General features: G+C 41.0%; 1 protein-coding gene across 1 annotated transcript in view; it reads left to right on the forward strand.

Annotated features, from left to right (window-relative positions):
- The window catches only part of LOC132381496 (striatin-3-like), an 84,733-nt gene that overhangs the window by 35,919 nt on the left and 23,098 nt on the right, over positions 1-25,716 (forward strand). The window contains exons 5-12 of the mRNA XM_059950940.1: positions 865-1,044; positions 10,385-10,544; positions 11,800-11,941; positions 13,805-13,909; positions 17,375-17,496; positions 18,631-18,806; positions 21,135-21,182; positions 21,605-21,726. Of these exons, the coding sequence (XP_059806923.1) occupies positions 865-1,044; positions 10,385-10,544; positions 11,800-11,941; positions 13,805-13,909; positions 17,375-17,496; positions 18,631-18,806; positions 21,135-21,182; positions 21,605-21,726 (1,055 nt within the window). The remainder of the gene's footprint in view (positions 1-864; positions 1,045-10,384; positions 10,545-11,799; positions 11,942-13,804; positions 13,910-17,374; positions 17,497-18,630; positions 18,807-21,134; positions 21,183-21,604; positions 21,727-25,716) is intronic.

Genomic DNA, 25,716 nt, shown 5'->3' on the forward strand with positions numbered 1-25,716 from the left:
TAAGCACATACCATTCAGACAAAGTTTGTGAAAGCATGTTCACAGCCACAAAGCCAGCCATCACTGTAGCTGGTCCAGGAGCCCATTAGTGGTAGGTCACTGCTTCAGTGCAGAGGAGGATAAGCCTCGCCAAGCAGTGAGCTGAACTCTCTTGCTTCCGGCTGTGACAGGCTGACATTTTCAATCTGGCCTGGTAATTAGATCAGCTAAACACCTCCCCCTCCCCCCAACTCTGCCTTGCCTCGACTGCTTTGAATCATCTCTGAGTCCACTCCAGCAATAGCCAAACATCGGCTTGTTCCTCATTCGTGGACCCAGGCCCTACCACCTAAATCGGGCTCTTACATACTGTTCTACACTTTTGAGACATCAGTCCACACCACAAAAATGGCAGGTTGTACAGGCGGTTCAAAAGTTCAACTTCGAAAGAGACTATTAATTGTAGTGATCGTCATCCAGAAAAATTGTGATTAATACAGTAGATAGTAGATTTGCTTGCTGCCAGTAAGGTGTCGCTGTGTTACTCCAACGCCATCTTAAACTGCCATCTTGGTTCCTTGCTTGAAAGCTTCCATTGAAACCATACAAAACCATTGCAGTTTGTTTTCTCTATACTTTTATATATCCAAGCTTAATGTCCACTTTGCATTTTGTTAGCTGTCTGCCCTGACTCCATTGGTTTCCATTTTGTAACTGTGAAGCACACTGAAATATTTGCAGGTACTACAGATTTAAAAGTACTGCTGTGTTGTAAGAACTTTTGCCTGAATCTATAAATGACGTATTAAGATATTCAAAGCTTTCTACAAGATTTCTGCCTTGTTGAAAACTGATTGTATCTAACTTTTTCAACTTTATTTTTAGATATTTACAGGAGGTGGGTTATACAGACACTATCTTGGATGTGAGGACAAAGAGGGTGCGATCCATGTTGGGCCATTCCAGTCTTGAGCATAATGGAGCAGCAGAGTCTAACAGCTTGGGACAGATTCTGAATGGTGGTGACTCTCCATTAGTTAAACAGATAGAAGAACAAATTAAGAGGTATGTACTGAATGAAAAAGTACGCAGCTCCAAGATGTTGAGGATTTATAGATCCATTAGCAATCAGATTCTCGGGATTTACTTAAAGCAAACTTGTGTACGTCAGTGCTAGGATATGTTGTGACTTAATGAAGCCACCAGAGAGAGACAACATTACATCACATCTATATGTTAAAGAACAAAGAACAGCAGGACAATATCTATAGTTACAATATATGCATAACAGCTGCAGTGATGCAGCCTGTCAGAATGCTCTCCACTGTACATCTATAGAAGTGTTTTAGTTGACAGACCAAATCTCCTCAAACTAATGAATTATAGTTGCTCTCTTGCCTTCTTTATAGCTGCATCGATATGTTGGGACCAGGTTAGATCCTCAAGAGATCTTGACACCCAAGAACTTGAAATTGCTCATTCTATCCACTTCTGATCCCTCTGAGGAATGTTTCCTGTTCCCTTGTCGTACACTTCCTGAAATCCACAATCAGCTCTTTCGTCTTGCTGACATTGAGTTCAAAGTTATTGCTACGACACCACTCAACTAGCTGGTATATCTTGCTCCTGGTCCCAACGTATCTCATCTCCATCTAAGATTCTATGGTTGTATCATCAGCAAATTTATAGATGGTATTTGAACTATGCCTAGGCACACAGTCAAGGGTATAGAGAGAGTAGAGTAGTGGGCTAAGCACACAGCCCTGAGGTACGCCAGAGTAGCTCATCAGCGAGGAGGAGATATTATTACCAGTCCACACAGATTGTGGTCTTCCACTTAGAAATCGAGGATGCAATTGCAGAGAGAGGTACAGAGGCCAGGTTATGTAACTTACCAGGATTTTATGAATGTGGTGTCAACTAACAGCATCCTGACATAGTGTTCGTATTGTCCAAGTCAGCTAAGGCCATGTGAGGAGGCATTGAGATTGCATCTGCCATTGACCTACTATGGCAATAGGCAAATTGTAGTGTGTCCAGGTATTTGCTGAGGCAGGAGTTCATTCTAGCCATGACCTATCTGTCAAGGCATTTTATCACTGTAGACGTGACTGCTACTAGACGATAGTCATTGAGGCAGCTCACAGGGTCACTAGGTGCAGCAGCGATCTTCACATCTGTGGTTATATTTTCCCTTTCAAAGTGGGCATAGAAGGCATTGAGCTCATCTGGTAGTGAAGCACTGCTGACATTCATGCTATTGGGTTTCACTTTGTGGGAGTTAATGTCTTGCAAACTCTGCAGAGTTACGGTGCTTCCAATGTCACTTCCAATCTCACTCAAAATTGTCTCTTTGCCTTTGAAATAGCCCTCGCAAGTCATACCTGGTTTTCTTGTATAGGGCTGGACAATCAGATTTAGCCCTTAGCAGACGACGTACATCCTGGTTCATCTGCAGCTTTTGGTTTGGGAATGTACAGCAAGTTTTCATAGGCACCCCCTTACCAACAGGTTTTAATGAAGTTTTAATGAACAACTGTGGCATACGTATTCAGATTCAAAGATGAATCCCTGAATACAGTCCAGTCCACTAATTCAAAGCAGTCCTGTGCTTCCCTTGTCCGTATCTTCTTGGTCCTCACTACTGGTGCTGCAGTGTTCAGTCTCTGCTTATATTGGGCGGGGGGGAGGCAGGAAATTGGGGCTGAGAGGAATAATGGATCAATCATGATGAAGTAGCAGAGCAGAGCAGATTCAATGGGTTAAATGACCTAATTCTGCTCCTATAGCTTATGGTCTTGTAACCATTAATGTCCAGTTAAGTTTCTGGTCAACATTGCCCCCTAGGACATTGATGAAGGGAAACTCTGAATTGTTAACATCATCAAAAGTAGGTGGTTAGACAGATGATGAAGTTGTACTTCTCTGAAAAACTTTAATATGTGCCCATGTGTTGATCTGTCAACAGTTGTGACCTTTCTACCCTGTTTATCCCTAATACCTGGTCATCAATTGTTAATGTAGGAGTTGAAAAGTAATTTACCTACATGGAACGTGTGATGTAGAGGTACAGTTGAAAAACAGAATGTGGAAGGAGGTTGCAAATTAAAATAGATGAAGAACAATCAAGTTTATTGTGTATTTGGCTTGAGAGGAAAGAGACGCTTGCACTTAAAGCTTTAAGACAAACAGATTTTAATCTTTTAACCTTTACCAGTAATCCTCTAGTAGTTCATTGATTTTCTAATTTGGTGGTTATTAGTTAATTACTAGAAGTCAAGCTGGGAGATGAAATGGAGTTCACTGTAATCTACTAAGGGAACACAGACAGAGAAAGGATTCTTGCTGATATAAGCAGATGGTTAATAATCTGGAAGTCAGTGGGTACAGAGCCAGGAACGATTTTATCTTTCACAGTGTGCATACTTCTGTTCCTTTACACGCAGCGAGCAAACAGATCAATACAACCTGCTCTGCTACTGATTGAGTGAACAAAACACTGTCTGATCTACTGCACAAGTCACTTGGTCCTCTTTTAATCTCTGTCAAATGCGTTGATTTTATCAACTGTGAAAGCAGGAGGGGACTGGAATTATACTGGGCATATTTGAGGGTGGGACAAATGAATCACATTCTTCTTCCCAATCAACATACAGTTGCAAGAAAGCCTTTGCAACTACCTGGTTATCTGCATTCATTACTCATAAAATGTGGCCTGATCTTCATCTAAGACACAATAATGGACAAGCATAATCTGCCTAAGCTAATATCACAAGCAATTGTACTTGAATCATTCACCGTGCAGGCTGGAAAATGAATGTGAACCCTTGTATTTAATAACTGGTTGAACCTCCTTTAGCAGCAATAAACACCCACCAAACAATTCATGTAGCTCCTGATCAGATTTGCACAATGGCAAAGAGGAATTTTAGACCATTCCACCATGCAAAACTGTTTCAGTTCATCAACATTTCTGGGAAATCGTGCATGAATGGCACTCTTCAAATCGTGCTGGACACGACATATAATTGTGAAGAAACCAAGACAGCGCCTCTACTTTCTCAGGAGTCTCCAGAGATTCAGCATGTTATCTAAAATCTTGGCAAACTTCTACAAATGTCTGGTGGAAAGTGTACTGACTGGCTGCATTATGGCCTAGTATAGGAACATCAATGCCTTTGAGCAGAAAATCCTACAAAAGGTAGTGGAATTGGCCCAGTACTGGATGTCATCCGTTAGTCTTGCGAGACCATGGATCTTTGCCTGGAAAGTCTTGCTCCAGCCTCTCCAGAGTGCAGGCCTGATCAAGGTTGTATGGAAGACCAGCAGTTGCCCAAGCAACTGCCCAAGTAAGTCTCCCCTTTCCACTCCACCGCTGTTGTCTAAGGGAAAGGCAAGGGCCGATATAGCTTGGCATCAGTGACTTCGCAGGAGTTGCCAGAGCGAGTTTGAAGACAATATCGGACTGCTTTAGGGACTCCAGCTCTGGATTTGTCCTCAGGGTGTACTCCCGAAGCCTCTCCTATAAGTGGGTATGGCCGCAAGGCAGTGGAGGTTTTAAATGAGAGTTTACCATCTCTTGGACTGCCTTCCCAGGCTGATGAGCTCCATCTACCCCAGTACATCATGGGCAAAACCCTCTCAACCATTGAACACATCTATGTGAAACATTGCCGCAGCAAAGCAGCATCCATCATCAAAGATCCTCACCACCCAGGCCATGCTGCCATCAGGGAGAGGGTACAGGTGCCTCAGAATTTGCACCACCAAGTTCAAGAACAATTGCTACCCCTCAATTATCAAGCTCTTGGAACAAAAGGGGATAACTACACATTTCAAAACTCTTTTTATCTGTTATTTCATGCTCAGTATTTATTGCTATTTATTTATACCTGCATTTGTTTATAACTGTTTACAGTTGCTGATTACAGTTTACAGATCCTGTTCTGTAGATATGCTAACTATGCTGACAGAAGAAGAATCTCAGGGCTGCATGTGGTCGCATGTGTGTACTCTGATAATGAATTTTAGTTTGAACTTTGAATGCCAAGTTGGTTTAAGGTCTGGACTCTGACTTGGCCATTGCAAAACTCTGAATTTTCTTCTTCTTAAACCATTCTGTTACGGACTTACACTTGTGTTTTGGAACATTGTCTTGTTGCATCATCCAACTTATTTTAAATTCAGGTGATGGATTGCTACCTTGACATTCTCCTGTAAAATGTCTTTCATACAATTTTGAATTCGTTGTTCCCTCAATTATTGTAAGCTGTCCAGGCTCCAAATCATGATGCCTCTTCCATCATGCTTCACAGTTGAGATGTGGTGTTGGCGATCAGTGCCCTTTTCCTTCCACATATAGCAGTTTGCATTTCTGCCAAAAAGTTCAACTTTGTCTCATCTGTCCAAAGAACATTGTCCCAGAAGCATTGTGGAACATCCCAGGTGGTCTTTTGCAAACTTGAGACGTGCAGCAATGTTTTTGTTTTGGAGAGCAGTTGTTTCCTCTGTGGTGTCCTTCTGTGAACATCATTCTTGTTCAGTGATTAGCCAGTTCTAGAGATTTCTGCAGGTCTTTTGCGGTTACCATTGGATTCTTTGTAACCTCCTTCAGCATTGCACATTGTGTTCTTGGTGTGATCTTTGCAGGACGCCCATTCCTAGAGAGAGTAGAAAAAGTAATGAATTTATTCCATTTGTAGACAATTTCTCTTACAGTAGATTGATGAACACTCTGGTCTTTAGAAATGCTTTTGTAGGCTTTTGCAGCTTCATGCATTTCTAAAAGTTGTCTGAAAGCTCTCTGAAAGTTGTTTTGATCAAGGCATGGGGTGCATAAAGAGATCTTTCTTGAGTAGAGCAGGCTCTGTTAGTAACCTGACTTTGTGTGTCTTTTTTTTATAGGGCAGGGTACCGCTACAACCCATACCTCCAATCTTATCTCACCTGACTCCAAATGTCTTTTGTAGAAGTCATTACCCCAGAGTTTCACATACTTTTTTTGAACCTAGTAAATGGTATACTCAGTATTGATGAGAAGAGGTACAACTGTTCGCGTTTTATTAATTTAGGCGATTGAGGATGTCTATTACTGTGACTTTCTGATGAAGAGGAGATCAGATTTTATGAGTAATTAATGCAGAAAACCAGGTAATTGCAGAGTTTACAAACTTTTTCTTGCAGCTGTATATTTGAAAGGTGTGTGGAAACAGTTTGCACTGGTTGGAATTCCCTCCAAGTATCAATGTCTGTTTTTTCCTTTTGGATACTTGGATGCTATTTTCATCAATCTTTAGTTGACTTTCCTATTAAAAACTTGCATGTGATCCTTCCAATGATCATAGAACACTTCACAATTAACAGGGTTACTTTTATTTGAAGCGTCTGCATGAGTATGCAACCAGCTTTCTCAACTAGCAGTGTTATGGTAATGAGGTAATTTTGGCTGGAATATAAATAATGACAGGGATTCTGACAAGTGCTTCCTTCTTCATTAAATATCCGCTTGTGTGCTTTATTGTCAAATTTTGTTTGGTAATGATCCCCTGAGGTTCCTTAAGATGTGTTACCTCATGGAAGTTGAGATATTAATGCATTACTTTGGAAACAATGGATTTATATAAAAAAAATACTAAATGGAACTATGCTGGAAGGCAAGATTATCATAACTTAGGAAATGTTTGCAGGCCTGCTACTTGTGGGTCCTTCATGCCTGCTACATTACTCATAAGATCATGATTAATCTTGTATTAATCTTGTCAATTTCCTTTACTAACTCCATATCCCTTGGAAATCCATTGATATTTGTCTTAAATATGCTCAGCAATTGAGCCTCTACAGCTCCTTTGGCTAGAGAATTCCAAACATTCACCTCCCTTTGAGCGAAGATTTTTTTTCTCTCCTATTGCAGCCTTTAATGGTCAAATCTTGTGACTTCTGGTCCTAAGCGCCACAGCCAGGGGAAACAGCATTCTGTCATGTACCCTGTAAGCCCAAGAATGATTTTGCTTCAATGAGATCAGTTCTTTTTCTTCCAAGCAGGAAGCAGCCCTGTCTGCTCAAATCTTATTTTATAGGCTAAACAGCTCACCATCACAGGAATCAAATCTGGTGACTTTGTTACATTCCCTCTATCACAAGTATACACTCCCTTAGGAAGAGCGATCGGATCTATACAACAATATTCCGTCTCACCAGGACGGTTTAAATACAGTAGGAAGTCTTAACTCTTAAACTTAAATTTTCCATGTTATGTTCTGTCTGCACCTGATTGCTTAATCATTTAGCTCATCTATATCTGGGATTCCTAACCTTTTTATGCTATGGACCCATACCATTTAGCAAGGGGTTCATAAACCATAGGTTGGGAACCTGTGATCTATATTCTCAAGTAGCCTGTTTGCATCTTCGTCACAGTATGAACTGCATCCTCCTTAGGCCACATTTCTGCTTATTAGCAGATAATTTATCCAATATCTTTAGAAGACAAAATTATCTTTCAGATTAAACTCAATCACTTTCAATCTTTATATCACGATCATATTATGATTATTCTTCCTTAACTACCATAAACAGGTGACAGGGTGGAGACGTGTCTCTATCAAAGGAGGTGTAAGGTGCTCCTTCCCTCTGCTAGCCTGCAGGTCACCCTTGGGCAAGGTGTAGCACCTGCTTAGCCCCCGATCAGGGTCATGTGAAGCCATGGGGGCAGGTGATGGACGGTCGTACGAGCAGCCGGTGCAGATCACAAGTCCTGATTATGTGACCACTGACTCCAGGCAGACAATCTCTGAAGAGTATTGATAATGGCTGGGGTCACCCGTCTTGTAAAAACACTACTCAGCAGAAGGCAATGGCAAACCGTTTTTGTAGAAAAATTTGCCAAGAAACAATCATGGTCATGGAAAGATCACGGTCGTCTACATCATACAGCATGGCACATAACAAACGTTCTACCATATAAATAATTAACCACTTTACAACACCACATCTAAAATAACTTATGGATTCCCTGACTTGTTAATCTAGAAAGCATTTCTTAGCCATTCCATGAATGCATCTTCCACACTGATGCTGTTAATCTGATCAGAAACATTAGTAGTTCCTGAAAGATGTTCCTACTCCAATGTTGATTAATTAGTCAAGTCAAGACACTTTTTAATTGTCATTCTGACCATAACTGCTGGTACAGTACACAGTAAAAATGAGACAACATTTTTCAGGACCATGGTGCTACATGAAACAGTATGTAAAAACAACACAGAAAAAAAACTACACGAGACTACAGACCTACCCAGGACTGCATAAAGTGCACTAACAGTGCAGGCATTACAATAAATAATAAACAGGACAATAGGCACAATAGAGGGCAGTAAGCTGGTGTCAGTCCAGACTCTGGGTATTGAGGAGTCTGATGGCTTGGGGGAAGAAGCTGTTACATAGTCCGGTCGTGAGAGCCTGAATGCTTTGATGCCTTTTCCCAGATGGTAGGAGGGAGAAGAGTTTGTATGAGGGGTGCATGGGGTCCTTCATAATGCTGTTTGTGGATGCAGCGTGTAGTGTTAATGTCTGTAATGGACATACCTAACACTGTTGCGATATCCTCCATTAGTTTTATTGTAAAGTAAATTTAAGTTTAGCTGTATTTGATTCAATGCTTTCATTTTTTTTCTTTTATTGTATCTGATACACTTAAATTAGATACTAAAACTGTTGAATTATACAGGATTAACTCTTCACTGTGTTCTGGTGAGTGATGAAGCCAGACATTTAGCAATGAAATAATATCTCACTTGTTCTCAGTTGTCCAACTCAGAATCAAGGAATATTACTTCAAGCTGTGCTTTTGCAGCGGATGCAAAGAGCCTTAAATTGAGTGTTAAGTCATTCATGGCATGAAAACTGTCCTCCAGCATACAATATTCCCATCTTGCAACTAGCTGTGTTAAAACAGCTTTAGTCTACATTCTAGAAATGTGGGTACTTTGTCTCTTTGTTCTGATTGTAACTCTCACTGTAACCATTCACGTTGTATAACACCAAACCTCCAGGTCAACACACACTTTTTCATCCAAACATCCTTTGTCATCATCTGCACGCGACCTACTTTCCAACCAGACTCTATACCCTTTTATTTCCTTCTCTCTTGTGTACGTAGTGAACATCTCTAAATGGGTCAGCCACTCTGCAAATTCACATTCTCAGCAATCCCAAAAAAAGTTCTAAATGATCAATATAATGCATATGATTTCAAATAAATGTGAAAAAAAACTTTCTATTTCTCAGCTCAGTTACGAACCATTTTATTATTTCTGTATGGGTTGCATTACCTTCCCTAATTTGTTTTTCTGAATTATTTGACAGTCTAATGTTTGATTTCAATATCTAGCTGATTAGTGTGGATTATAAGCATTCTGGTTGTGAGGCAAACACAACACTACTCTCTCTCTCTCTCTCTCTCTCTCTCTCTCTCTCTCTCTCTCTCTCTCTCTCTCCTCTCTCCCTCTCTCTCTCTCCCTCTCTCCCTCTCTCTCTCTCTCTCTCTCTCTCTCTCTCCTCTCTCCCTCTCTCCCTCTCTCCCTCTCTCCCTCTCTCCCTCTCTCCCTCTCTCCCTCTCTCCCTCTCTCCCTCTCTCCCTCTCTCCCTCTCTCCCTCTCTCCCTCTCTCCCTCTCTCCCTCTCTCCCTCTCTCCCTCTCTCCCTCTCTCCCTCTCTCCCTCTCTCCCTCTCTCCCTCTCTCCCTTCTCTCCCTTCTCTCCCTTCTCTCCCTTCTCTCCCTTCTCTCCCTTCTCTCCCTTCTCTCCCTTCTCTCCCTTCTCTCCCTTCTCTCCCTTCTCTCCCTTCTCTCTCTTCTCTCTCTTCTCTCCCTTCTCTCTCTTCTCTCTCCTCTTCTCTCCCCCCCCCCCCCCACTCTAATCATTCTAAGCAGAGCTATCTTTAGCCTAACAAGAATCTAAGAGATCTCAGAACTATTTACGGAAGCTTTGGACAATAGCAATATTTTAAAAACTACTAAATACAGTGTGAGAAAGAAAACAGGAAATTCTCATGTTTGTATACATTCAGCTAGTCATTAATTGAACCTGGGTCAGTAATACGTACATAAAAATCAGTCTTTTTGGGCTAATAAATGAAATGTAAGTCATATTTTTTATCATTTACTCGAGATTTTGCGGATGCTGGAAATCCAAAGCATCACACACAAAGTGCTGGAGAAACTCAGCGTCAGGCATTATCTATGGAAAATAATATAGGCAGTCGACGTTTCAGGCCAAAACCTTTATCCAGGACTGGGTAAAGGGTCTCTGCTCAAACATTGTCTGACCTGCTGAGCTCCAGTAGCATTTTGTGTATGTTTCTTATAATTTAGGTTGTTTTGATTTAACATTGCCTTTTGTCCTTTGCAGGAATGCGGGCAATGAGTCTCGGGATGGTCTAAGGAAGTCAATGCTGGAGAAGATGCCTTTCTTGCGAAATGTGGATGATGATAGTGATGAGGATGATGATGAACTGGATAGCATTCCTTCAGAGCTATCTGTCACACAGAGACTAAACAAGAAACAAAGGGTAAGTCATGATGCTATAGCTTTCTAACTATTCAGATACTTTTGTGAATATTCAGCATCCAGAGAGAGAGAGAGCCATCATTCAAATGTAGAGGCCTACCTTCCTGCCATAGCAAGTGATAGGCCGTCACATAAACTCCTCCGGCAGCAGAGAGAGAATTCAGTGAATGTGAAGACCACCTTGGAAGTTATTTTCCGCATCGACACTGAGTGAATAAAGCGTAGTGTGTTAAGATTTTTATAAAAAACAATAGAGATCTATCAGACTTCTAATGCTAAAAGAACTTGCAGGAACTTGAACAGTTCCTGTTCAGCCTTGGAGAGGTATAGATAAGAAGACTGGATAAACTGGAGTAAATGCTTCAAGGAAAATGGTATATGATGTGTAATTGCAAAATGCGTTAATACATAGTGTGGAGTAAATCCATTTAGTGAAACCAACAGGAGAAGGGTTTTCTTCTTAAGCCCATCACCCCCACTGGGGCATAGGCTGTCTACAGCAGCTCACCAAAGTCCTCTGTACTGGGTCAGTGGAAGGTTGATCATCCCTGTGGATTCTGCTTTCACCACACAACTTCCTACAACTTTTATACAAAGGTCCTTCCTCTCCCAGGAATGAGGTCTTTGGAGTTTCTGTAGCTCTGGGTTTTTACTGGATGGGGGTTGCCAGCCCTCAGCCAGATCACCTTCTCTTCTTGCAGCCGGGTGTGGGACAGTCCATGGTGGAGTTAGGAAGGCATAGGTGAATGGAATTGATAAGGAAGAATGTTCATTTTTGGATTTGGGTATCGTGACTGCACAGATTTACTTATTTGTGGTTTGCTGCATCCCTTCCTAATTAACAGTGAAAAAAATCTCTTTTGAGCGTCAATATCACAGCCTACTGCGCAAAAGTTTTAGAGATCTCTCGCACTCTTTTTTTACTTATATATGCTATGTAAGACTTTTACACAGTTCTATATATTATGTCTTTCCAGTTACCAAATTATACTTAATACTACTGAGTTAATTACTCTTATTTCTGTTTCCCAATTATTTTCCTATTTTAACCAATTTACAGTACTGTGCAAAAGTCTTGGGTACCCAAGCTATATATATGTGCTTAATACTTCTGCAGAGTACTGTATAATCTAACATACCTATTTGTTCTGAAAACTATCCATGCAAGTGATGTTGCAAAATGGTTCGCTGGCCATTCAGATTGTTGCTTTGCTTGATTTTTGAGTTACAAACTGATGTTACTCATGAAATTACAGATAGGATCTGAGATGACAGCGGTTGATTCTGGCATGGACTGCGAGACAGTGGATGCTCTGAGTGAATTTCACTTCCTGGACACTGAAGTGGATGAAGAAAGGACTGAGGATTCTAGGAGTTCAGGGGATGGGAAAGAACTAGGTAAGATCTATCATAAATGAAGTGTGTCAAAGTATTGTTACATTGTATTTTTTTGCCATTGTAAAAATAAATGAAAAGATAATTTTTCCTCATTGTATAGTAAATTATTTAAAAAGAGAATTACTTGGCCTCATTAGTAACTTAGTCACCAAAGCATGGAAGAAGGTCAGATTCACTCCTGTATTTCTTCTGGGTTAGTAACTGGAGTCACTGATGTAGAAGGAACAGATGAATGCTGTGAGGAATTGCAGGCGGGTAGAAGTAATTACAAAATATGGACAGTTTAAGGAGTGGAAAGCAAGTAATTAGTGGATTGGGAAGGGAACCAAAGATAGATGTGCTTATATAACAAGGCACCTATGTCAGGATGCCGTTTATTGACTATAGCTTACATTTAGCATGATGGTTTTTACTGTCCTAGGCCTCTGTTCCTCCCTCACCTAGACTTCCTAACCAGAAAACCACAATCTCTGCGGATTGGTAGTAATATCTCCTCCTTATTGGCACACCGCAGGGATGTGCGCTTAGACCACTGCTCTACTCTCTCTGCACTGTGTGACTAGGTACAGTTCAAACAGTATCTGTATATTTGCGGATGATACAGCCATTGTTGGCAGAATTTCAGATGGTGACGGAAGGGAGTACTGAAGTGAGATATACCAGTTAGTTGAGTGGCGTCACAGCAACAAACTTGCACTCAATGTCGGCAAGACCAAGGAGCTGATTGTGGAGTTCCGGAAGGGTCAAACAAGGGAACACAAACCAATCCTCATAGAGGGATCAGAAGTGGAAAGAGTGAGCAGTTTCAAGTCCCTGGATGTCAGTATCTCTGGATGCAACATGTTGATGCAGCTATAAAGAAGGCAAGACAATGGCGATATTTCATTAGGAGTTTCATTAGGATTTGCCAAATAAAACTCTCAAAAACTTCTACAAATTACCGTGAAGAGCATTCTGACAGGCATCACTGCCTGGTTTGGAGGGGGGTGGAGGCTGCTGTATGAGATTGAAATAAGTTTCAGAAACTTGTAAAATTGGTCAGCTCTATCATCAGTATCAGCCTTCGTAGTATCCAAGACCTCTTCAAGGAGCGGTACCTTAGGATGGTAGCATTTTTAATTAAACATCACCACCACCACCCAGGACGTGCCCTCTTCACACTGTTACTGAGGAAAAGCTGCTTCCCCTCTGCTATCCATTTCTAAATGGACATTGATCCTATGAACACTACCTCACTTTTTTATATTTTTGTTTTTTGTGCTACTTATTTTAACTATTTGATCTATATATTGTGAGTCAAGTCAAGTCACTTTTTATTGTCATTTCGACCATAACTGCTGGTACAGTACACAGTAAAAATGAGACAGCAATCCGAGACGGTGCAATTTCTGAACCAGGCAGTGATGCAGCTGCTCAGGATGCTCTCAACACAACCTCTGTAGGATGTGATGAGGATGGGGGGTGTGGGAGATGGACTTTCTTCAGCCTTCGCAGAAAATAGAGATGCTGCTGGGCTTTCTTTGCTATGGAGCTGGTGTTGAGGGACCAGGTGAACACCAAGAAATTTGGTGCTCTTAACGATCTCTACCGAGGAGCCGTCAATGTTCAGCGGGTAGTGGTCGCTCCGTTTTTGTTCCTCTTATGTTTGTTTATTATGTATTTCATTGCACTGCTGCTCTAAAGTTAACAAATTTCACATGTGCCAGTGATATTAAATTTGATTCTGATGATACAAAGTAAGAGAGAAGCATAAACTGTGAGCTAGTTTATGTGTTTCACATTTGCCGTATTTCAATGCTTTGTTCATTGTAAATCTGAACTTGTATTTTGTGAGTCGCTGATTGTGTAAACCTTTATTCATAGGAAGTCACCGTTCCAAACGTCAGGAGGTACTGCCTGATTTCACAGACATTGATGGCTTGCCTTCCATTCCAGCTGGGGTGATTGGTCAAACCAAGCGAAAAGAAGGTACCAGTATTTTCCCCTCCCCCCCCCCCCCCCCGAAAAAAATTGTTAGAGTTCTCAAAGTTTGTAAAGCATGGTGTCACAGTGTTCGCTGTATACATTTGGATAGACGGGAGGGCTATGGTCTAGGTGCAAGTCAGTTGAACTAAGCAGATTATCAGTTCGGCAAGGGGTAGATGGGCTAAAGGGCTTGTTGATGTGCTGTGCTGTTCTATGATGCTTGAGGAGTACAATTTTTAAATACTGTTAACTTCACAGTGCATATTTTTTTTTCTCTGTCCTGATTAAAGGTTAATTTACTGGATGGGGAGCCAAAGTCTGGGGTCATTGTACCAAAGGAATGTGTTTGAATCCCACTATGATGGTTCGGGAATTGAAGTTCAAGTGATTAAATGAAACTGGAATTTAAAACAAAACATTTGCAACTATTAATGATGAAATTACTGGATTGTTGTTTTTTAAAAAAACAAAGGAAGAAGTTCTGCCATCTATACTTGGTCTGACCAGTGTGAGTCCATAATCAGAATCAGTTTTACTATCACTGGTGTATGTCATGAAATTTGTTGTTTTGTGGCAGGAGTACTTTGTAATACATAATAATAAAAACTGCAAATTACAATGAAAAGTATATTAAAAAGTCAAATAAGAGGGGGAAAAGAAGTAGTGAGGTAGTGTTCTTGGGTTCAGTGTCCATTTAGGAATGGGATGGCAGAGGGGAAGAAGCTGTTCCTGAATCATTGACTGTGTGCCTTCAGGCTTGTGTATCTCCTCCCTGATGGTAGCAATGAGAAGAGGGCATGTCCTGGGTGATGGGGATTCTTGACAGTGGGTGCCGCCTTTTTGTGGTACAACTCCTTGAAGATGTCCTGGATACTACGGAGGGCTAGAGCCCATGATGGAGCTGACTGAGTTCACAACTTTCTGCAGTTTGCTTTGATCCTGTGCAGTGGCCCCTTCATACCAGATGGTGATGCAGCCAGTTAGAATATTGTTTGGTGACATACCAATTCTCCTCAAAACTCCTACTGAAATGTAGCTAGTGTGGTGTTTTCTTTGTAATTGCCTCAATGTGTTGGACCTAGGATAGGTCCTCAGATGTTGACACCCAGAAACTTTCCACTTCTGATCCCTCAATGAGAACTGGCGTGTGTTCCCTTGTCCTACCGTCTCTGATGTCCACAATCAATACTTAGGCTACTTACTGATATTGAGTGCAAAGTTGCTGCTGCGACACCACTCCGGTGTGCTTTCTCTTTACCATCTGAAATTCTGCCAACAGTAGTTATGTCATCAGCAAATTTACAGAAGGCATTTGAATTGTGTCTAGCTACACAGTCATGAGCGTGGAGAGAGTAGAGCAGTGGGCGAAGCACACATCCCTGAGGTGCACCAGTGTTGATTATTGGCGAGGTGTAGCTGATCCTCAACAGCCTCTCCTTCCAGAAGCAGTTAGTGGATGACCTGTAAATGCTGGCAACAACCACGGATCATGAATGAATAAAAAAGCTTCTGAACATTTACCAAATTGTTAGAGACAGGACAATGAAAGCTCCTTTACCATCGCTGACTTTTCATAACCCAAGTTAGTGAACAGAGAAAGAAGAGTAAAATACTGCCAGTGCCGGTGCTGACTAATATAGTCAGGGAGTCTCTAGTTTAATTTGCAGGCTGCTAATTAGCTTCTGGAAATTTAATAATAAGGAGCTCATTACTGTCTGGATAAGTGTCTGGTGAGCATTTGTATTAATTTGTGTTCCATCCAATCACGAGCCTTAAATTGTCACCCTACTGAAATCACACAGAGCACTTTTGTCTGTGAGTCAAAAGGTGGAGAATTTTAATTCTATTCCAGTGGGTAAAACACGAAAATAGATATATTAAGTGCTGCATGAATACGACCCAGTTGGAGAAATGGTCTTTCAGATGATGCATTAAACTTGGTATTAGAGTCGTAGAAAAGTACAGCACAGAAACAGGCCCTTCAGCCCATCTAGTCCATCCCGAGCCATTTAAACCTCCTACTCCCATCGACCTGCACTTGGATCCAAAGCCATCCATACCACTGCAATCCATGTACCTATTCAGACTTCTCTTAAACATTAAAATTAAGCACACATGCACCACTCGCACTGGCAGTTCATTCCACACTCTTATGATTCTGAGTGAAGAAGTTTCTCCTCATGTTCCCGTTAAACTTTTCACCTTTCACCATTAACCCCACTGAGGTAGTCCTACCCAACCTCAATGGAAAAAGCCCACTTGCATTTACCCTATCTACTCCCTTCATAATTTTGTATACCTCTATATACGCTCCAAGGAATAAAGTCCTAACTTGTTCAATCTTTCCATATAACTCAGTACCTCCAGACGCAGTAACATCCTAGTAAATGAAGAACCACAACAGAATTTACGGGAATCTATACAGAAGATGTTTGTGCTGCAAGCATCTTAGGGGAACATTAATTGAATGTCTTCAGAACAAGTATTTCAGATAGTTCCCTGTGCTAATATGATGCCTTCCAAGACAGATTGAATTTAAAAGCTGTAGTCTGAACGAATGCTAGGATAAGATGGGGTAAGGCCTACATCAACAGATGAAACAGCAATGGTAAATGTGAACATCCAAATCTACAGTATTGTGCACATGTAAAATATTCTGTAAAGCAAATAAAAATAATGAATTAAAACATTTCTAAATAATCAGAAAATTACTACTAAGAGTTGAAAACAGTTTAAAAAAAAACACCTGAATCAAATCAGTATTTGGTCTGATCACCCTCTGCCTTTAAAATGGCATCAATTCTTCTTGGTAAACTGCTGTGCAGTTTTATAAGAAAATTAGCTGGTAGGTTGTTCAAGGCATCTTGGATAACGTGGCACAGTTATTCTGCAGACTTTGGCTGTCTCTCCAGATAATCCCAGACAGCCTCGGTAATGTTGAGATCAGGGCTCTGTGGAGGCCACACCCTCTGAAACCATATTAAAAAAAATGTAGGGTGCCTAAGACTTCTGCACAGTACAGTATTTAGAAGTAGATGATCTTAAACTAAGGCCCATCTGCTTTATCAGGCAGATGTCAAAGATTCTGAAGCATTGTTTCCAAAAAGAACAAGGGATTTATTTCTGGTGCTCTGGCTGTTACCCTTCAGTTAACATAACTAAAACAAGTTATTTTCTCATCACAGTTTTTACTTTCTGCTTGTGTCCAAAATTCTTTCTTAGCACATTTCAAAAGTAGTTAAATAATTGCAAGCTCAAAAGGAGAAAAAATGTTCCTTTTATTGAGCTGGGATGGTGTCTTAACTAATTTTATTTTGAACTGCTTCACATGAATATACAAGTAATTTCATTTTGTGGGGAATGAACTGTCCATCAACACAGATTAGGCTGAAATAAGCAAGACCAGGGTAACTTTGTCATGAACAATTGATGATAACTTCATTGAAAGTTCTTCTTTTTATTCCCCAGCTGCTCCTCTCGCCTTTCCCCCACATGCCAGCAAACCATTTATACTTGGAGCGGACACTGTTGGAGATGGAGAGATGAGCTTAGGCGAGCTGGCTGGACTGACTGTCACTAATGACAATGATGTAAGTGCTTAACCTCTTGTACTAATTTCCCTAGCACTGTAAGAAAAAATAGTTTTAAATTATAACGTTAAAATCTTGATTTGTGAACTACTGAGTTCACTGAGCATGAGACTGGTGGCCACGAGAGAAAGCACTTTTATTTAGACCACTCAGGCTTTTATCTTGCCAAACCTGCAGGTACTGACTCATCCGACTGAGTTCCACGAACACCAACAATCCTGATTCATCAAGTAAAAGTGATCCCAGGCAGTGTCAGCAGGCTGTTAAACCATGCAGAACATCCTGCTTCAGTCTTCTCTGATGTCTGCACAACATCTAGATGTTCATGCTGCATAGTGACAGGGACTATGACTGATGGCTCTTTTTGTTCTTCACCCTTCTAATCTAGAGTCAGTGGGTATATTTATATAACACTCAAAACGCTGGGGAAACTCAGCAGGTCAAGCAGCATCTATAGAAAGGAATTGTGCACTTATAGTAATTGCACTGAGTGACAAATTTTATGATAGGCCACTTGAAGCTAAACACAAATATAATTTCAGACTACTGTATCATGCTCATCACTGACAGCGCCAAGATTTGCAGGGAGTGGGAAAGCAGAAAATGAATCTTTAGTGACAGGTTGCACTTCATGGTTCTGTATGCTTGAACCATGTTGTCAATCAGCTGCACGTAGTTTGGTGCACTGTAGTTGCCAAGAAAGTTTTCAATAACATTCTTGAATGCCTTCCATGCGATTTTCTCCAGTCCCACTAGAAGTTGTTCAAATTGCCCATCATGGATGACCTGTTTGATTTGTGGACCAACAAAGATGCCTTCTTTAATCTTGGCATCAGTTATTCTCACTTGAATTATGAATAGAAATAACAAATGTAGGTGATTCCAAAAAAATGGTGCGTGTTAGGGAAATTTCAAGGTGATTTTCATGATCAGGAAGCAAAATCTTTATAGGGTGCAATCTTAGTTTCCCAAATGCAGCATTAGAGTCTGACATATGATGTGCAACTTCCTGAGCAGACTGCTTTGTCATAATGATAACTAAATGTTACCAAGGTTCCCCCGTACGATTTTCTCCATCAATCCGAAATATTTTGCAGAGGTCGAAATAGCATAATTTCTCTCCCTTGTTTTCAGATGTCTGATAGTAAAGATGCCTTTAGAAAGACCTGGAATCCTAAATATACGCTGCGGAGTCACTTCGATGGGATCCGTGCGCTGGCGTTTCACCCAGAGGAGCCAGTGCTCATTACTGCGTCAGAGGACCGCACACTGAAGCTATGGAACCTGCAGAAAACAATCCCTGCCAAGAAGTAAATTTTATTTCTCTAACTACTTAGAACAATGTTTCTGTATTAAGAACAAAGAGGGAAATCTGGTTGATAGAATGATACTCATGATGTGCATACAGCTATGGGGGTGGCGGTAGGATTACATCACAAAGAAACTACATGTGGTGGGCTTCTGACCCACCAAGTTGGATAGTGGGTTTGGCTAGTTTTGACCCATAGCCTTGTTGGTAAATGCACACAAGCAAAGTGACCTTAGTTGTTGCCCAAAGATTGGGCAGCACAACAGTGTGATGGTTATTGTTACATTATTACAGCCAGTGGCCTGGGTTCAATTCTGCTGCTGACTGTAATGAGTTCTTATGTTCTGCCTGAGACCACATGGGTTTCCTGCAGGTGCTCCAGTTTCCTCTCACATTCAGGGTTGTACACTTTAGTAGACTAATTGGTCACTTGGTCGTAAATGGGCAACATGGGCTCAATGGCCAAATGACCTGAAACTCTGCTGCACCTCTAAATCAAATTTGCTTCAGACTCTTGCCTCTTTCTTAATTTCCATTAGCCTTAAATGCTCCATGATAGTTTTTATACTGTGGTAACGTCTTTATCCACATCCTTGCGTATAATTATATTACCAGTAAAAGAATGATTTCAGCTACTGTGGCCTAATGATCTGAAACCTTCCTGCTGCACTTCTCTATTACTCTGCTCACTTCAGCATCTCTTTCATCAAGTTGTGGTCCTTTTGTAGCTCATCATTAAGTATCGTTTGAGGGTACTTTTGAAGTGAACATAGAACACTGTAGCAGAGTAGTATCTGGCCCACAATGTGTTCCTTCCTAAAAGTCTTTTAAACGTCCCTAATTTATCTTCCTCTTCCACCAGCCCTGGCAGGGTTTTCCCTGGACCCATCACCGTGTTTAAAAAAAATACTTTCCTTTGACATACGCCTTCACTTTTCTCCAGTTACCTTAAAAGTTATTCCATCCTTTTCCATGCTGGGAAGAAAGTCTCTGCCTATCCACTTGATCTGAGCCTTTTATCATCTCGTACAGCTCTATCAACTCACCTCTTGTACTTCTTCACTCCAAAGAGAAAAGCTCTAACTTAATCTATTTTCATAAGACATGCTGTCTGTCGGGTTACAGACCCGAAAATCTCTGCACCTTTGGATTGTTAATATGTTATATGGTTATAACTTTTTGGTCGCAGGAAATCTGACCTGGAGAACTTAAAGACAAAACATCATACCATGGCTATAGTAGTTTAAAATTCTGACATGAGATCATTGCTGTGACAGCAAAAAGAGCTTCCCTGTGTGACTAATCTGAGGGTGCTCATTCCTGACAATGTATTCTCTGGTTCCAGCACAAACTTGCCTTGCACAAGAATCTTGAGTCTTGGATGACTTGCAAAGGGCATATGATTCTGTTAGTGGGCCAAATGGAACTTTTACATGTTTCTTTTGTACTTCGAGAGACTTCAAAATTCAAAGTAATTTTTTACCAAAGTACATATATGTTGCAATATACAACCCTGACCGTCGTTTTCTTGTGGGCATACTCAATAAGTCCATAGAATATTAACCGTAACAGAATCAATGAAAGTCTGTCCCAACTTGGGCATTCAACCAGTTTGAAAAATATAACAAACTGCAAGTACAAAAACAAAGAAGTAATAATAATAGATAAATAAGTAATAAATTTTGAGAACATGAGATGAAAAGTCCCAGAAGTGAGTCCATAGGTTGTGGGAACATTTCAATGATGGGGCAAGCGAAGTTGAGTGAAGTTAACCTCTTTGGCTCAAGAGCCTGATGGTTGAGGGGTAGTAACTGTTCCTGAACCTTGTAGTGTGAGTTCTGAGACTCCTGTAGCACATCTCCTGATGGTGATGGCAGCAGTGAGATGAGAACTCACCTCGGTGGTGGGTTTGATGGGGTTGGGGTGGGGGTTCCCTGAAGATGTATGTTGCTTTCCTATGGCAGTGTTCTGTGTAGATGGTGCCAAGATGGACTGGGCCATATCCACTACTATTTGTAGGATTTTCTATTTAAGGGCATTGGTATTTCCATACTAGGCTGTAATGTGTCTAGTCAATAGACAGCTATAGAAGTTCTCCTGATTATGAGGCTTAAAAATGTACTGGGACTCAGATAGAATGTGGCACATTTTGGACCAGAAGAATTGACATACTTCAGGTTTAAGCTCATTCTTTGGGTGTTCACAGAAAGTCAAAAAGATCTGAAAGTGACTAAAGAAAATTTTAGTGTTTTATTGAGAGTAATTATGCTTGTGAGTATTTTATGAGGAAAAAAAACGTTCTGCACTGTTTAATCTTGTTTTCTTTTAGGAGTACTGCATTGGACGTGGAACCCATTTATACATTCAGGGGTCATGTGTGAGTATAATTGGATTCTGCTGCTCCATCAGACTTATTTTTTGCACCTTTTATATAACCGAAAATTTCCTAATTTTTAACTTTATTTTTCTGCCATGTTATTTATATTGGTTCATATTCTCTGACAGTGTGGTATGATGTGACATTAGTAGTGCAAGCAAACAGCTGACATCCGCTCCTGATCAACTGAAACTCTGGCTTATTCTGTAGCAGAGTAGGTCTCTGATTTGATCCAGATTCTGTGCCAACTTGATCTCATCAGTACTGAAATTGTTGTCCAGAACAGCTGAATATCCACTTATCAAAAATCCAGTGTCAGTCAGAGAGAAATTACTACATGTGCTTTACTACGTTGCTACTAGCAAATTATCTGGTCATTTTTCTATGCAGACTGGTGATCCATTTATTTCCTGTTGTTACAGAGACCCAGTGTTAGCAATAGCTGTTAGTTCCAAAGGAGATCAGTGCTTCAGTGGAGGGCTTGATGGCACAATTTGCTGCTGGAATATTCCAAGTTTGAACACTGACCCATATGACACTTACGGTATGTACCAAGTAGCATTTACACATAACGAAACAGCATTCTGATGACTCCCCTCTCCTATCAGGTTCCTTCCTCTCCTGCCCTTTACCCTCACCCACCTGGCCTCACCTATTACCTAGCTATCTTGCTTCCTTCTAGAGTAGCCTCCAACCTGATAGCATGAATATTGATTTCTCCTTCTGGTGAAAAATAAATTCTCTCACCCTCTTCCCCACTCTGATCTTTCACCTCTTCTCACCCTGGGCCCCACCCTCCTTCCCTTTCTCCTGTGGTCCACTCTACTCTCCTGTCTGATTCCTTCTCCTATCAAGTAGCATTTACACATAATGAAACAGCATTCTGATGACTCTCCTCTCCTGTCAGGTTCCTTCCTCTCCTGCCCTTTACCTTTCCCACCCACCTGTTTTCACCTATCATCTTTTAGCTCTCTTCCTTCCCCTCCCCCAACTTCTTACTCTGGCACCTTCCCACTTCCCTCTCAGTCTTGAAGAAGGATTTCGGCCGGTTACATCGGACTGATCGTTCATTTCCATGGATGTTGCCTGACCTGCTGAGTTCCTCCAGCATTTTGTTTGTGTGCTGCAGCTTTTCGTGTGTTTCTGATGACTATATGTATGGTTTGCTGATGAGGCACGAATGAAATATCACTAGGGAAATGCATTGCCTACAATGATAGACGTCAAATAAAAATTCTTTGCAACAGCATCATTATCATCATCATTTTGTGCCTTGCTGTAAGACGTGGGCATTTGTGGTCTTCTGTGTACCTCAAGCTGTTCTCTATCCATGACCATGATTATTCTTGGAAAATTTTTCTATAGAAGTAGTTTGCCAGTGCCTTCTGGGCAGTGTCTATACAAGTTTTCCCCGCTATTCAAAGGTAGAGCGTTCCTATGAAATGGTTCGTAAGCCGGAATGTCGTAAAGTGAAGAAGCAGTTACCTTTTTTTTTATATGGGGAAAAATTTGTGAGCATTTGCAGACCCAAAAAGTAATCTACCAAATAACACATAAAACCTTAAACTAACAGTAACATATAGTAAAAGCGGGAATGATCTGATAAATACACAGCCTATATAATGTAGGAATACTTTTCTGCAAATATTGCAGCACTGTCCACCGCAGCGAAAATCTCACGCAAGTGCTCTCAGCAGCACTCGCAGCAAAAACACACGGTGCAAGTGCTCTCGGCAGAAGCACTCTTTCCAGTAACCTTTAAGCTATGAAGCTACCAAATAACACATAAGAATACACATTAAAAAAACGCCTATATAAAGTAGAAATAATATATGTACAGTGTAGTTTCACTTAACGGAATCGGGAAAACAGTCAGCACACTGATGATAGTGTATTAGGCTGAGTTGTCGGAGGTTGGGGTGGTGGAAGGTAGAGGAGACTGGGGTGTCATCTCATCGTCATCTGTTTCCATTAGGGTAGGCAGGTCACCTTCTATGTCTGCCTGCCTCAGTGTCGAAGGTTGAGGTTTGTCATCTGCTGTGGGTGATGTGGAAGGCTTGAAAAACAACAGTATGCTTAAACAAATGCCCTAGCTTGAGTAAATGGACTCTGTTAGCAGTAGCCTATTCTCCATCCTACATGCTCTCATCGCCTCATCAGACCATATGACCGAGAGGGCAGTCTAGCCACAAGTTAGTTTGACATAGTCAGCTCTCATTTCATTGGTGTGTTATTCTGACTGTGCACTTTCCTTTATTACGATTGTTTTAAGTAAATGTTAACACAAGAGTATAATCAATGGTTGATTTCTATCCAAGACCAGTAGCAAATGCAGACTTGGCTCTAATGAACAAAATGATGATGATAATGATGCTGTTGCAAAGAATTATTAGAGACTGTTGACATTAGGAAAAATAAATCCCATATAGCCACTGTTGAACACATTTTAGATACCAACAACAAAAGTCAACAATTTTGGGACAGAGAAATAAAGTAATAACTTTAAAAAAAGGGAAATACAGCCGAAGTTGGCCATTCAATCTCTAGATACTGCTCTTCTATTCATGACCATTTATGATCACTGGAATTCACTACTTAATTCTGTCAAAATATACATATTATTCACATCATCACCTCAACAGTGTATGACTAATGCTGTTGCACAGCTGGCAAGGTGGCGATAAATCTCTGCCAAAGGAGGTATAAGGAGCTCCTTCCTCCACTGGCCTGCAGGTCACCCCTGGGCAAGGTGTAGCACCTGCTTTCCTCACCCCCCTACCAACACCCACCACCACCACCATCCCTGATCTGGGTCACTTGTAGTCATTGGAGTAGGTGATGGATGGTCATATGAGCCCCTGGGTTATATCACAAATCCTGGTTAAGTGACCACTGATGCCAGGCAAACAATCTCTGAAGAGTAGTAATAATGGCACTGCCTAGGAAAAGGCAAAAGGCAATGCAGAATAAATTGCCAGTTACAATCATGGTCATGGAATGACCATGATCGCCCATGTTGTCTGACACAGCATGTAATGATGATGATAATTAATCTTAAATCATCATCAGGCTTCTGAACCAGCAGGGATAATTCCGCTCATTCAACACTGAACTATTTCTCCATCTCATGAACTCATTTTCAAGGACTCTACAATTCATGCTTTCAGTATTGTATTTTTCTGTATTTGCACTTCTTTGTCTTTTGTATATTGGTTGTTCATCAGACTTCATTTGTGTAGATTCAGCTGTATTTCTGTTTTACTGTGAATGCCCATGAAAAAACAAATCTCAAAGTATATGGTGACAGACATTCTTTGGTAATACATTTACTTTGAACTTTGATTTGCATGTGTCTACTGCTGTTATCCTGCCAACTTTAGGAGGTGGTTTCAAATTAGTCTAGACCTGTCTCTGCAGCACATTTTGCAGATAATGTACACTGTAGGCAGTGTGTGATGGTGGAGAGAATTAATAATTAGGTCAGTGGTTGAGATGTCAGTCAAGTTGACTGTTTCATCCTGGAATTCGGAGTATTGTTGGAGTTGCTTTCATCAGGACAAATTGAAAACATATCTTGCTACCATTTTTCAGTTATAGATGGTTATCAGGTGGAGTCAGCTGCTACAGGGCATCCTGCTTTTCAACTGCTGTTCTATTCTTTGTATCCGTTGTACTGTTGGAGTATTGCATACAGGTCTGGTTACCCCACTGAGGATGTTGATGCTTTGGAGAGAGTGCAGAAGAGGTTTTCCAGGATGCAGCGTGGATTCAAGGGCTTGTGCTATCAACGAGAGGCTGGATAAATGTGGGCTGTTTTCTCTGGAGCAGCGCAGGGGAGATCTGATAGAGGTTTACAAGATTATGAGTGATACAGATACAGTAGGCAGAGTATTTATTTCCCAAAGTTGAAATATCTAATACCAGAGGGCATGCATTGAGAAGAGATAGACTCAAAGGAGTAGGAGGGGTTAGTTTTTTCACTCAGAGAGTGGTCAATGCCTGAAATCCACCAGCTGGTATGGTGGTAAAGGCAAATAAATAAGAGGCTTTTAAGAGGCGTTTGGATAGGCACATAGATGCAAGGAGAATGTAAGAATCTGGAGCTGTGCTTAGCCCTCTGCTCTACTCTCTCTATACCCATAACTGTGTGGCTAGATATTTCTCAAATATCATCTATAAATTTGCTGATGATGCAACCGTTGTGGAGAGGGAGTACAGGAGCGAGATATACCAACTAATGGAGTGGCATCACAGCAACAACCTTGTACTCAATGTCAGTAAGATGAAAGAGCTGATTGTGGACTTCAGGAAGGGTAAGACGAAGGAACACATACCAATCCTCATAGAGGGATCAAAAGTGCAGAGAGTGAGCAGTTTCAAGTTCCTGGGTGTCAAGATCTCAAAGGACGTAACCTGGTCCCAACATATCGATGCAGTTATAAAGAAGGCAAGAGAGCATCTATGCTTCATCAGGAGTTTGAAGAGATTTGGTATGTCAACAAGTACACTCAAAAATTTTTATAGATGTACCATG

The sequence above is a fragment of the Hypanus sabinus genome, chromosome 26 (genome assembly GCF_030144855.1).
Source record: "Hypanus sabinus isolate sHypSab1 chromosome 26, sHypSab1.hap1, whole genome shotgun sequence".
NCBI lineage: Eukaryota > Metazoa > Chordata > Chondrichthyes > Myliobatiformes > Dasyatidae > Hypanus > Hypanus sabinus.